Here is a 14,669-nt window from a genome sequence, read left to right as displayed (position 1 = left end):
GATGACATAAACTTGACAAAATAATTTAAATTATATGACAGCATCTGCTTCTGGTGCAGCGATGCAGGATTCTTTCAAAACCATGACCGGAAGTTTGGGGATAGTGCTATGGGAGCAGTAACTCAGCATTATGGGTCTCTGCCCAAATGAGGGCTAGGAAAATCATCCCTATAAGGACAGTCAGCACAACTGTGGGAAAACCTGTCACTTGTCAAAAAGTGTAGTACCTTCTTGCAGCTGGTGGCTTTCTATGAGCAAAGTTATGAAAGGATTTACCCTGGTACGCAGTATATCTGTCAACTGCTATATGCATCAGTGCAATTCCAGTCTTCTGAATTTTGGATGCACAATCTGAAATTACAGCTCCCAGAAATCCAAAGATGGAAAATTCAGGCAAAAAATCCCACAAAAGTGCAAAAACAAATACAATAAAAATAAGGCAGAAAAACATACGGGTGAAAGCTCTAATCTAAGAAGTAAAACTGCAGCCATAAATATCCCAACTCACCTTTAAGATCGCTCAAGAGCCAAAATGTGCCTTCTCAGCATTACCCATTTATTATGCTGGTGAGCACACAGCAGATTTTTGGTGGGAAACTCATGCCTTGAGATGATTTAAATTAATTTGAATAACGTTGGAGCTGTTACTATGGCCCTTGCATTTCATGCACGAGAACTGTTAAGCACAAATTTCTCCTGGTCGGAAAACTGTGCTTTGAGCACATCAAGTGAGAAACAGGCCTATGATCTTATTGATTCCTACTCATTCAATCCATGTCAGTGCCACTATCAATACAGAGTGAAAATCAACGATTTCATATGAGGGAATGAATTCCCCAATCCAGCCAGTCACATCTCCCCAATATGACTACAGGCCAGCTGGAGTGACAAAGATTTTAGTAAACCTACTGCTTCTGCCAATATGCCACAGGGTGCCTAGGAAACAGACAGGATGTAAACAAGTAAGAACATGCAGACGCTACTGGCATAGCCTATTTTAGTGACATCCGAGTAGAATAGCAAGGGTGTTGAAGTGTTTGTATTTAATCAGGTTGATAAAAAGTTATGAAAAATCCACGTTTAAAAACAAATGTTGCACAGTGAATTGGACTGGCTATTCAACTACCTTCTTCAAGTGATGCATGCTGTGTACAACTGAAAAGGGTTAATTTTCTGACTTTGCAATGCGGACACAGAGCCAGCTGGAAAAAGGCCCCCATCGCACACCCAAATTTCGAACATGCACTGCCAGTCAGCAAGACTTCCTGGTGGTACTGCTAAGTTGAAAAATTACCACTTATGTCATCTTCAACAATCAAGTATGATGGTTTTCTAGCCTGCAAAGAATTTTCAGGTAAAATGTAGTATTTATGAAATCATATTAACCCATTTTCAATTTGTGGAAAATAAAACTATCTTTTGGTTCATCTTCGAAAATAGACTTCAAACTATTTAAATTCACAATGATTAGAATTACATAGGATGTACAGCACAGAAACTGACCATTTGGCCCAATTGGTTTGTGCCAGTGTTTATGCTCCACATAAGCCTCCTCCCACCCCTCTTCATCTAACCCTATCAGCATTACCATCTATTCCTTTCTCCCTCATGTGTTCATCCAGCTTCCCCTTAAATGCATCTATGCTATTAGGTTTCTAATCAGTTCAATTTAGTGCCTGTTAAAAAAAATTAAAATTTCAACTTGCAGCACTAAAGTCAGCTGTCCCTGTCTCACTGATCTGTGACTTATACATATGCTAGATTTGAGGCCTGGTGCTTGTTCATACAAATTTTAAAAACAAATCGTTCTTTCTTGTTTGTGAATTTCAGCATGGCAGCAGCACAAAGCACACTGTGATTGGCTGGAGCTCTACACTACATCTTTCTGATCGTGCCAAACCGCACTGTGATTGGCTGACACTGTGGCAGCCCATGTTGTGATTTATTGGTGTTCTGCAGTATCATGCTGTGGTTGGCTGGCTGTTAACTTGCACTGTTATTAATGGTTATATGATTATCCATTGCATTCTGATACTCTATCAGCATGTGCTGCAGTTTCCCTGATTGGTCTATCCTTCGCCAGAAATTCCCCCCACTTCCTGCATTCCAACATGATTTTAACACTGTATCGGAAAGAAAGGGAGAGACAAGAGGCTGATTGTAAACTAAATCAGTGTATATTTAGAAACACATTGTCCATGTATATCTGATTAAGAGATCTAAGGCTAGAAACTACAGTGGTCATTTGTTGTAATGCTTGCACTTCTTGAACATTAATGGCCATTAATTTTACAAATCCGCGATAGCAAACAATTAACTCGCAATTTGGGATTCGACCAAAATTGCTACCAAAAGGAAGTGGGTGATGTAAATTGTAACAGGTGATGTAAATTGTAATGCACCAACCATGCCAATTAAAGTGACTAATGCAGGGATTATTGCTTGCTGATGCAGTAGTACTCCATTCTCCAGATATTCTATTGGAGATTTTCACTATCTTGGTAACTTCTGTTTGTAATATCCATTTCAATAATGGCTGCAGACTGTTTAGATTTTATACTAGGTGATCAGAAAAAGATTGGAAACCGTTGCAACTTGCACAATATTGAGAAAAGGAATTAGGTCAGTATGCCTTGTCGTTGCATTTCATAGAGGAAAGGGCAGCCCATGCTGTAAGACACACAGTTGCCTCCTGCCAGTACCAAAGCTCAGCACACATACCACTCCAGAAGAGCTCCGCAGGAATGTTGGAAGAACAGTGTCTTAGGAGATTCAGATTGTGGAGCTTTGCCACCTACCCCATCAGGAATTGCAGACCACATCTAGCATGCACACAGCACTGTCAGTGGTCATAAAAGTCATCAAGGCCCTCAACGTTTATGGGTACATTCCAACCAGCACAGGAGACATCTGCTGCATCAATTAGTTTGTTGTACACAATTATATTATGGAAGTTACGTATTTTGCATGGCCTACAATTTCATCACCTTTCCTATAGACCAACTGAGCGAACAGGCCAAGGCAGCACAAATCTACAGGTAAGTTGGTTTCCTTGCAGTATAGGAAGTCATCAATTTCACACATGCAGCCATTTGGATGCTGTGCACATGCTAAAACTGACAGGGCTTTTATTCCATAAATGTCTGACGACTGTATGAATAGCAGCACAGAATAATGCAGGTGAATATCTGCTTTCTTGGCAATTACCACATTGCCTTCATATTAAGGTTGTCCTCTGTGTCCTGTTATTTGAAAGGCAAGATGAGTGGAAGATTGGCTGCTGAGAGGCAGAGCTACCCTTTGCAGTCCTGGCTTATGATACCTATATGCCAATCAAACAAAAGACAAAGTAGAGGCATGCTGGGCAAGAATAGGGCATACTGTTGGCATTCTCAAACAATGCTTCAGATCGACTGGAGATCCTTACAGTGTAACACCCTCCCCAGGATTATAGTGGTATGTTGCATATTGCATAACTTTGCTCTGCCCATGGATGATGCACAGAATGGCTAAGTCATGGCGCAGCAGAAGAATAACAGTGTTGAAGATTACCCAGCTGCAGATTCTCCAAAGCAGAAAAGAACTTTTGTTTGTCACATACAGGATACCTTCCAATTATATCCAGCATTACAACAATAAGAAGTCCATCATTCCTCAGAGGACTCTGACCTCAGACAATATCACCCTCTCTCTCTCTCGCTCTCCTACCTGCCCTGTTCCTCATACACCATCTCTTGCCAGTCTACGGTCTAGTCTACCTGTAGCCTCCCAAATTACACACCAAGTGTTCTTTTTAGTGTGACAAATATGTGTGTCTTAAACGTTGTCAGCGTGATTTGTGACAGTGCATTTCCCTTGGGCAGATTACTTGTCACAGATGACTCCTAACCTCCTACTGTTCTTCTTGATTTCATAACGGAAGGACTAGGTATGCTGGCTAGCTTCAGGGCATCACGGAAAGCCTGCTGGGAATCTGGTGACATGATACCTGCATGGGAGGTGGATACAAAGGGCCATGCCTGTGAGACATTTAAGAAACTCATTCTCCTCACATATGTTATGGAGGAGAATAACAGTTGTTGCTCAAATCCACTGATTTCGAGTGCTGTCATCTCCATTCACTTTATACAAATAAACAGAAACAATATACATCGCAAACACATTTAATCTTAATTTAATGCTTCAGAAAAGGTATTAGGTACATAGAAATCAATATTGATGTCAAGCTAAAAATGAATGAAGTCTGCTTGGCACCAATAATTTCCTCAGTTACATTCCCTGCATCTATTTCTGGTGAACTTTAAGAGACTTGGCAACATTATTTTCAATTTAATCCTTGCAGAGCAGTATTTTTAAATGTTCAGAGCAATTAATAAACTCAAACAGTGCACTATTTTCACAACACTTCACTTTAAGTCAGTTTGTTACAAAGAATACATACTTATTTCTTTTGTACCTATACCATAACATATATGTATATATTAGTGTTATCTTCAAGAATATCCACTACAATCAATTAATGTAATTAATTAATAATTCAATCTCTGTAGAGACTTACATTATCGCCCTCTGTGTGGCTCTCTTGCAAGCAGATGCATTTGTATGGATTGGCTGTAGTGTCACACTGAACAGCATGACCATGGCAGTTACACCTACAGACAAGGAGAAAATAAAGTAATTGCCGAAATAATGAAGCCTGTACATTTTCATCTTATTTGCAGACAATCTAGAATGTGCGAGAAGTCACTATTCTGGCAGTTAAAGCTTACTTGAGTAGCAAAACTTCACAAGATCACAAGATAATTTCAGCCCATCTGATTCATCCATCCAGCATGGCCCTAGAAATTCCCTTCTCGTTGCAGTATCCAATTGGTTCTTAAGTAATTACAGGACTTTTACCGCTATTAGTTCATGTAGAAGTCTATTCCATGTGATGATAATTCTTTGTGTAAATATGTGTGTCTTAAGCGTTGTCAGCATGATTTGTGACAGTGCATTTCCCTTGGGCAGATTACTTGTCACGGATGACTCCTAACCTCCTACTGTTCTTTTTGATTTCATAACGGAAGGACTAGGTATGCTGGCTAGCTGCAGGGCATCACAGAAAGCCTGCTGGGAATCTGGTGACATGATACCTGCATGGGAGGTGGATACAAAGGACCTAAATTTGTCTCTTACTAGTTTGAATAATTTATTGCCCATTGTGATTCAATTTAAGTAACTTTTCAGATTTACCTTTTCCATACCATTTACCATCTTATATAGCTCTGTAAGATCACTTCTCAGATGCCTTTTTCCAAGTCTTTCCAGTCTTTCCTCCTATCTCAGACCGCTAACACCAGGGATCAGTCTTATGGCTCTTCTTTGCGCTATCTCCAATGCTTAAATGTCCCCCTTTTGTCTCAGTGACCAGGAGCTCAATTTTCAAAGAGAAAAACGGGTGGGTTGGGGGCGGGAGGGGTCATGGAAAATTGCCACCATTTCAGACCTGCCCCCAACCCACCTCCAAACCTCCCAGGTGACCAACCCTCTCCCAGGAGGCAGGTCGGGCCTTAAAACCTTTAAAGGAGGCTTCAGGCCTCCATTTTTCAGGACTTCCCGATTTCAACCCCGGGGGCCAGGATTCTTGGACCCTCAGTTTTACGCCTTGTGAAAGCAGGCAAGAAAGCCCGCGACAAACAGGTAGATGCCTAGAAATGCACAGCTTCTGGGTCCGGAAAAGCATGAGTGCTTCCCCCAGGCCCAAAAAGCCTACCTGCTCCGACCCCCCAATCGCGGACACACGACCCCTGATCGCGGACCCCCCCCACCGATCGCAGACCCCCCCGACCCCAATCCTCTCCCCCACTCCATCCGCCAATCCCCGACCCCGATCCTCCCCATCCCCCGACCCTCCCCCCAATCTGCTCCCGACCCCTGATCTTCCCCCCCACTCCGATCCTTCGATCCCTGATCCTCCCCCTCAATGATTGCAGACCCCTGCGATGATCCCCAATTCTGGCACCTCCCCCCCCCCCCGTGACTGACCCCTGATCCCATCCCCCATGACTCACAACCCTCGTCCAACATACGCCCATACATGCCAACCTATACTACCCATGCCCTGTGCCCATCCATGCCTCCCATGCCCACCCATGCCCCCGTGCACACCGTTGCCTCCCACCCATCCATCAATCAGGCTGGTCAGTCGGACAGGAAACCGACAAAAAAAAATCAAAGATGTCCTTACGTCAAAATTGTAAGGACATCCGGGAAACCGGTACTAATGGGTTTCCCAACCTCAATTTGACCCCACCCGCCCCCTTCCCGGCTTGGTTTTAAAATTGAACCCCAGAACTGGATATAATATTAATTTGCTGTTGCGTCGCTCACGGATAGTCTGGAGTTGCAGTGCAATTGTGATCATGAGATAATTATGGATGAGGAAAGCCATTAAGTTCATCTTGGTTCATCCATCCAGAAAGACCTTAAGGTTCCTTGAGTGCAGCGTCCAATTGTTTCTTAAATGATTCTAGGTATTTTATCTGAGAATCCATGTATTGATCACTCATAGGAAGAACTTCCTGATGTCCATCCTAATTTTGCCATTTATTAACTTGAACCTATGTCTGCTTGTCCTGGACTCACAATTTAGTTTAAAGTAGTTTTACAGATTCATGTTTTTCATACTGTTATTTGTCTTAAGATCACTTCTCAAATGTCTCCTTTCAAGACTGGAAAGTCCAAGTTTATCCAGTCTTTTCTCACTGCTTATACCTTTGACACTAGTGATCAGCCTTAGGACTCTTCTCTACACTGCCTCCAACACTGAAATGATTCCTTTGTGTCTTGGCTTCTCCAGGAATTCTGCCCACTGCACCCCTGATAGACCCAGAAGGATCTACATTGCTGAGAATAGGTGTGGGTCCCTTTCTGGGGCGAGTGAAGGTCCCATCAAATGATAAGTGAGTGGTAATTAATCTCAGAGGGATCAATTACCTTAGGCAAGCTGCCGATCTATTACCTGAAGGGAATTTTAAAAATCATAATGATAATTTTCTTTGGCCCAATTTGGGCTTTGGGCTCTCCTCTCAGAGCAGCAAGGTCCTACTCCGAGGTCCAACACTTTAGCAAAATGAGCACTTCTGTTTTGCTGCTACAGGCGCAGGTGTCCATTCCAACTATTCAAATAATCCCTTCCCCAGAATCTGGGACAGGGTCATCGGCAAGTCACAGCAGCAGGCAAAGGTCCTGCCAGGCTGTACATCCACCAACTGTAACTGGTCTGCAGAATTTGCAGCCTTTTGTGTTTATGTTTTTATACTATAGACAAACAAATGTGAAAGTACAAATCCTAATTCTAACACAATCAGTAGTATTCTTCTATTTTGTTAACTTAATTATCAGAAATGCTATATAATCAATAGTGTTATATCTTTAACTCATATTTTCTTAATGATAAGAATTGCATTGACAAATAGCTAACACAGGAATATGAAGTACAGCCAAAAGTTCGGTAAGTAGAGCACAATATCTTCAGCCGCACGGATTTGAATGTACCCTTCTCAGTATGCCTCGGGCTGACCATATGACAATTTCCATTCTGGTAGAAAGTGGAAATGATACACAATGACTCGTCTAATGATTTTCTCTAATGCCCTTTGAGGAACCGACACTTCTTCACTACACGTTACAGGCCATCCGGTAGGAACCTGGACCACATATGCAAGCTTTCAAATTTCGATGTTGCTGGCTAACTGACAATTTCAGGAAATTTGCCTGCAGCATCAGAGTTGGGAGCCAGCACAACAGTGCAATCAGCACAGTGATTCACGATCCTCCAGGACAAACCAAGACACTTGCAAAGTATACAGTAACTATCTCCTCTAGACAACACAGCAAAGATCAAAGACTTAAGCAGAGATTCCCTGTGGGGGGAAAACCAACTAGGCTATCCATACTCCCATACACCTAGAGGTGCCACCCAACCCTGCTGTATTTGGCAGGGTCAGATAACTTAAATAATTTGATTGAGCCCTCTGTGTATTGTTCTCGTAGGCAGAGAATATTTTTATAGCTGGTGGATGGGCAATGAAGAGTTTAGCAGATCTTAAATGCTCTGCTGCACTTAAAAAAAGGATGTAGAATTTTGACTGGAGCCTGCTTGCTGTACCTTTAGGAACTGTGAAAACTGCTCCTTTGAAGAAGGAAGCTTGGAGGAGCTGCTGCAGGAAGTGGAGAGGAATGTGGCCATTTTGCATACTAAAGGGAAAACTCCAGAGTCAGTGTCCAGAAAACATTGCAGGAAGAGGTGTGGATGAGACATTTACCTCTCAGGATAATGACTCAACTATCCAACTTAACCATCTCATCAGAGGACTGTAGAATAGGTAGGTATGATGTGGAGATGCCGGTGATGGACTGGGGTTGACAATTGTAAACAATTTTACAACACCAAGTTATAGTCCAGCAATTTTATTTTAAATTCACAAGCTCTCGGAGGCTTCCTCCTTCCTCAGGTGAACGTTGTTGGAAAAAAACGTTGTTGGTAGGTAGTAAGGGAACAAATAAGAGAGGGTAGGATAGGGAAGAGAGGAGGGAAACTGGTTGACGGTGAGGGGCCTCTGGTCACTCGGCATCCACCCATGGGGGTTGGAAGTGGGAGAGGAAGAATGTGTATGGAGGTGAGTAACAGCAAAGGAAGGGGCAGGGAGGAAACAGGGGTTTGGTGGGTTTCTCTGAGAAGAAGAGGTGGTGTAGTGATAGGAATGGTAAGAAAGGGTATAGGTAGTGAGAAAGTGAAGGAGTAGGGAACGTGGTGGCAGTGAGGGCCTGGGGGCAGCATAAGTGATTGTGGGAAAGGATGGGAAGGCAGCTGCTGAGGACCACATTTTCCATGCAACACCCATACCAAATGTAGTTTGTGGCTCCTTTCTCCTTTACACCATGTCCCACTTCCCACCTGAAAGAAAAGAATAAAAAGACAAAGGGGGTGATTTTGACTTTGTGCGATAGTGTAAAACGACTAATAGTCAATCGGCAACCTGTTTTATGTCTCTCCCGATTTTTATTTCCATTGACTACGGATTCACTATCACCCATTTTACATTATTGCACAAAGTCAAAATTATCCCAAAGAGTGATGCAGAAGAGAGCTGAGAGAAAAGGAAAAATTTTGTAAGGGGAGTATTCCAGCAATTAACTTTGCAGGTCACAGAACTGGCCATACAGTGTTAAGTGATCTACCTGCAATCAGTGATCCTATCAAGCAAGGCTCCATGCCAAGAATGCCACCTCTCAAAATTTATCCTTGTGAGTGCTATTCACTTTTCATCTATCTTGTTGTCTGTGTTTCGTTCATAGAGCAGAAAAGAAAATGCCAGTAATCCAAATAAAATCAAAAGTTCTCTGCAATGCCTAAACAGCAGCAGCAATTCCACCATTGTATCTATGTCAAAAGGGCCTAATTTTGGACAGAACTCGACAGTAGAGGACCAATTTTAATCCCTCCGTCCAGTGATATTGGCGCATGCATGGGGTTAAGATGGCGGGGGGGGGGGGGGGGGGGGGCATGGTTTGCGCCGTCTTCCTGACGTGTTTCCGTCCCACGATGTTTACTTGCCTGAATTCAGGCACGGGAAGCCCCAGAGGAGCGGGACCTGATTTAAATGGCAGTGTTGCTTCCCAATTACGTCATCAGAACGCTCAGGGCATTAAAGTCCTTGATACTTCCTTCACCAGTCCCTTGATTCTGTATTGAAGAACACTGAACCCATTCAGCCAACCTCTCTATCAATTAAATTCCGACAATGCAGACTAAGCTGCAATGAAAAGAGACTATAGACCAAAGTGCCAAATCTGATAAAGATGTTGATTTTAATTCCAAACAGAATATTGTAATGGATTCTTTTATCACCAATAGCACTTTTCTTAAACAAAAGTTTATTAACTCTACTCCGAGGAGGTCCTCCCTCAGTGGCTTCAGCAAAGCTAGTGGAAGGCTGCTGATGCTTATGTAACTTTTGAGTTGCTTGTGGCCGACAACTTATGGGAGCTCAAGCCTTTGAGGGCCAGACCCCAGACTCCAGAACTTCGGCTGCCGCCGGAGCAATCTGGGACAACTGGCTTTCTGTTACCGTTGTTGATACTGGTTGAGGGGGTGGCAAGGGAGCTGACATCCTGATAGAGGGCAGCACATGATGCTCCTGCTGCGCCACTGTCACTCCCATGGGGCTGAGGCTCATCACTTCCACTGGGAGGTCTTGAATGGAAAACACGTGTATGCAGTGTGAAGTGAAAAAAGAATGATGAGAGAGGTTGGTGATTCTGCACAGGCTAGCAAGTGAGAAGAGAATAGTACCAGTGGTTGCTATGAAAGGAAAGGAAGAGGTGAGATGAGTAATGAGAATGAGAAATGGTCATCAACAAGGCCTTAATAGTCTTATAATGCACACATGTTTTTATTAATGACAGCACACATTTTTTAGAATGGACAGAAAATTCTGAATAGTGTAAATGGCCATTACTACTTTTTTTTAAAACCAGTTTTCTGCACATTATAGTGTACTTACTTCTTTATGATTGTTTCTTTGAATTTCTGGCAGAAAATAAACCTCTGAGTTTTTACAATCCTGAAAACTGAACATTTGCAGTTGCCTTTTTGAAGATGTAAAATGAGTAAACAAATTAAACATTATCAATAATGCATTTTTTGATCATACTGAGATTAAACTCTTGAGAAACAACCCCATAAGTAATAGAAAGTGGGCCAGAAAATTCACAGCCGTTCCATCAAACTCCCAATATAACTTAACAGTAGATTGCTGGAATGGTCAAAAACTAGATTGGAACCTGACTTACCGCTAAGGTTTCCTGAATGGCCTTGTGGGAATAGAGCCTCCGCCTGCCCTTTACAAGGCCACTGACATAAGGGAGGGGAGAGCTGGAAGTGGGGACTCTAAACATCAGAGTCAGTGCCTTGGACCTAGGGACTTAGCATATAGTCAGCACTGGAACCCAGCCATCTAATTGGCAGTTGTGCAGCCCACCTGGAGTCCAGACCAGGACTGTAAATCTGGTCAAGATGAGGACCTGGATTTTGGAAGATTTTATAGCAGCCCCCTTTGTAATAGGTCTGCAGGGGCAGCTTAAGGATTCTTCTGGGGTATGGGGGAAATCTAGCATACTCCCCCCAGCCCAGGAATCTTCCACCAAACTTTTCAATCACATCCCCAGCCTATGAAAGCCATGTAAATCAGTGGATTTCCCCCTGACCCTACTAAGTTTGGCAGGGTCAGTAGCAGAGGTCAGGAGTGGGACAATTTTTCAATTTACACTGAGATGTGCCACATCACAGATTTTCAGGACCCAAATGTCCAGTGAATATCCACTAGAAATCTAATTTGGCTTTTTGTGTTATAATATCACGTCATTTCTTGCTACTTTTCAATACTAAATGGCAAAGATGTTTGATAAAAGATTGTCTACTGTACGTACTTACAAAACATATGACTATATGCAATTATTTATCTTTATGGACTGCTTAAAGGCAACTGAAATATAGTATCACTGCAGACCTTCTGTACACAGTAATTAGATAACATATCTGCTGGAGGGGTTATGTTTTCAAGTAAATGCCATTATAAGGCTTTCTCAACCATGAACATTCTACACTGTACTGCTGAGACCTGTGGAAGATAACTCTTTCAGTAAGCTAGCTCTGTTTTCAATCACTTCCAGTACATTCACAGAAGTGATGTATATAACAAGAGATAATGGCATTGATATGAGAGTTAAAAACTGCTTATCTATATTTTTGTCCTGGATAATAATGATGTGGATTTGATAATATTCCACCTAGTGTAAAGGGTTCTGAATGCGCCTTACTGCATGAATATTTGTGTTGCATTGGCATTCATATGTAGTGCATCAGTTACATATTTCAGCTATATATGACAGGTACTCCCAAGCCCAGTAATTTACTTTTCTTTTCACACTGTATCAAGAATAATAAAATGATTAATAAAAGACCACCCAATGAAAGCAAAGGGAAAACTCCACAAGCACAAAAGAGGACTTTTGATAGCCAAAAAGATTAAATAAAAATAAACCTGTATCTCATTATAATTGAAATATGTTACAGAACTGACCAGTACATATTTTAGATGACAGCTGTAATATGTATATAATCTGAAGATGTATATAAGTGGAAGAATATCTCAACTGGAAGGTAAATGTTACTCAACCAGTCATGATAAATTGGGAAATATTCTCCACTGGTCATTTTAGACAGAAAACATCTGCCTGGTTAACTTGACTTATATTCATGGAAAGCATTTAAATGCTATTTCTTGAATACTTCATCAAACCTTACCTTCCACTGATAGTGATTTCTTCCACTCCATAATATCTGTGCCTGTAGTTCACTGACGTTTGTCTGGTATGGTATTGGCCTCCCAGGTGAATTCTTACATGAGTAGCTTTGACAAATTTTTGAAGATCTGGAGTATTATAAAAGTCATTGTACCCAGGACGCTTATTTGGTTCAGGAGTCAATATACTGAAAGTCACATTTCCATGTGAATATGGAATGTTTCTGGTAAAAAATAAATATAAATTTGAAAAGGAAAGAAAAAAATAATTAATTCACATCTGAACTGAATAAAAATGGTTTACTCAGCAGACAAATAAAAAATTACTTGGGGTCCCTAGTTTATATGAGTAATTCCATGTACCTATTAATCATTTATCCTCATTCATTCATTTATTTCCCATAGATGTAGAAGTCCAAATACAAATTTCTTTCAACTGTTTCAAGGCCATTGTAACTTCTGCTCTTTGATTGGCTATTAAGGTGTCATTGCAACTGCATTCCTAATCGTGCCAGTTTGCACTCTATTACTCTCATGGCCTTGACAAAACCTGTGTAAGCTCATTCTCGAGTGACAGGAATCCATAGACTAAAATAACATGATAGAGATAGTAGCATGGCTGCATTTGAACTAACAATCGTGGCTTCATAAAAACATGGGGAAAATGACTAAAGAATAAATAAACCATTACAAAACAACGGTAATTTCACCGACTGCTCCGGAAATGAGGCCCAGGGTATTTTAACTCCTGAGCTTCATTTAAATTCTGCCAGCCGACTGCTCATCGTACTAGGTGGAAAGTCAGCGGGAAGCGCCGGTAAATCCGGTGGCCCACCACCCGCCAACAGCAGATAAGTCACGGGATCGAGTGCAGGAGTCATCCCCCAGGGGTCCCGCAATCGGGTGGGGGGCAGGTCAGGGGCAGAGGAGGCCTAAGCTTTCCTTGTGGGGCCCAGAGGAGCTTTCCTCTTCTGGCCCCGATCCTCTGCAACATTGGGTTGGCCTGGCAGGAAACTCACTGCCGCTTCCTGCTCAGACTGCCTAATTAAAATTGCAGTCAGGTCCCGATTAAGTCATGTATATGTTAAAAAGGGCTTCACTGACATTGGCACTGCCGCCTGCTCAGTTGAGGTAGGTAAAAATCATAGAAGGTCAGCTCCTGGTGGCACCAGGGCATAGTGACCTAGGCGATTTTAACTGACTACCAGCCTGATTCCCATCGGACGGGTAGGGTTAAAATTTCCCCCTGAATTTCTTTATCCTGGCTCAGATTCAGGAAACCTTAGGTGTGTTGCTTCAATACATTTCCTGTTTCATCGCATTGTAAAAGTAACGTTAAAGTTTAGGACTGAAATGAGGAGGAATTTCTTCACTCAGAGTTCATGAATATTTGGAATTCTCTATCCCAGAGGACTGTGAATGCTCAGTCGTTGAGTATATTCAAGACTGAGATCGATAGATTTTTGGATACTGAGGGAATTAAGGGCCATAGGGATCGGGCAGAAAAGTGGCGTTGAGGTTGAAGATCAGCCATGATCTCACTGAATGGAGCAGCAGGCTCGTGGGGCCGTATGGCTTACTCCTGCTCCTAATTCTTATGTTCTTATGTTCTTAACACTATAGCCCCAATTTTAACTTGGGGCGCAAGTGCAGTGTGGAGGGGCAGGACGAATGACAAGCTCACGCGGCCATGCCGGCATGGTGCCTGGGCCTTTTTAACCCCGGGCCTCATCACCATATTCAAGGAGGACTCCCCTTCGAACCTAGCGGGAATGACAAAGCCAGTGGGGGGATGAGCGGGAGCAGGATTTCTGGCAGCAGGAAGCTGATGCCATGGACTCAAGGGAACAGACCCCAGCACTAAGCTAAGTTGTTGTGAGTTGAGAAGTAGTTGGTGGAGGAGGGAAGCCCAGGGCAAGGAAGACCCAAGGTTTCCTTGTGGAACATTGAAGAGCATGCCTGCGCCTCCTGTCCCACAAGAAAACCATTAAAACTGTAGAAAATTTACCTCGCTGGCCCTCTTCTGGCCCCGGATCCATCAGCTGTCAACTTTCCCTGATGCATTCGGCACTGTGTGCAATTCGCACAGTCCGGTGTTAAAATCACAACAGGGTCCGAATGTTGTCAGCGGACCCCAACATTTGAATACTTATGAGGCCCTCACCTCCTGAAATCCGGAAATTAAATTAGCAGCAGGTGGTGGTGTAGTGCAAACAGGGAGGTAAGTACGCTGCCCTTATTTTAACCCTCCACATCCCCTTTCTTATAGGGCAGTTAAAATGGGGCTTATAACTCCAGAGTCAGCTTCAGATCTGATTC

General features: G+C 42.6%; 1 protein-coding gene across 1 annotated transcript in view; it reads right to left on the bottom strand.

Annotated features, from left to right (window-relative positions):
• Positions 1–14,669, bottom strand: part of ush2a (Usher syndrome 2A (autosomal recessive, mild)) — a 744,800-nt gene that overhangs the window by 596,582 nt on the left and 133,549 nt on the right. Inside the window, exons 10-11 of the mRNA XM_067989549.1 lie at positions 12,353–12,574; positions 4,559–4,652 (exon numbers count right to left, since the gene is read on the bottom strand). Coding sequence (XP_067845650.1) covers positions 4,559–4,652; positions 12,353–12,574 — 316 coding nt within the window. The remainder of the gene's footprint in view (positions 1–4,558; positions 4,653–12,352; positions 12,575–14,669) is intronic.

The sequence above is a fragment of the Heptranchias perlo genome, chromosome 8 (assembly GCF_035084215.1).
Source record: "Heptranchias perlo isolate sHepPer1 chromosome 8, sHepPer1.hap1, whole genome shotgun sequence".
Classification (NCBI taxonomy): Eukaryota; Metazoa; Chordata; class Chondrichthyes; order Hexanchiformes; family Hexanchidae; genus Heptranchias; species Heptranchias perlo.
The sequence above is the reverse complement of the archived record's forward strand: the minus strand, read 5'-3'. Positions and strand labels throughout refer to the sequence as shown.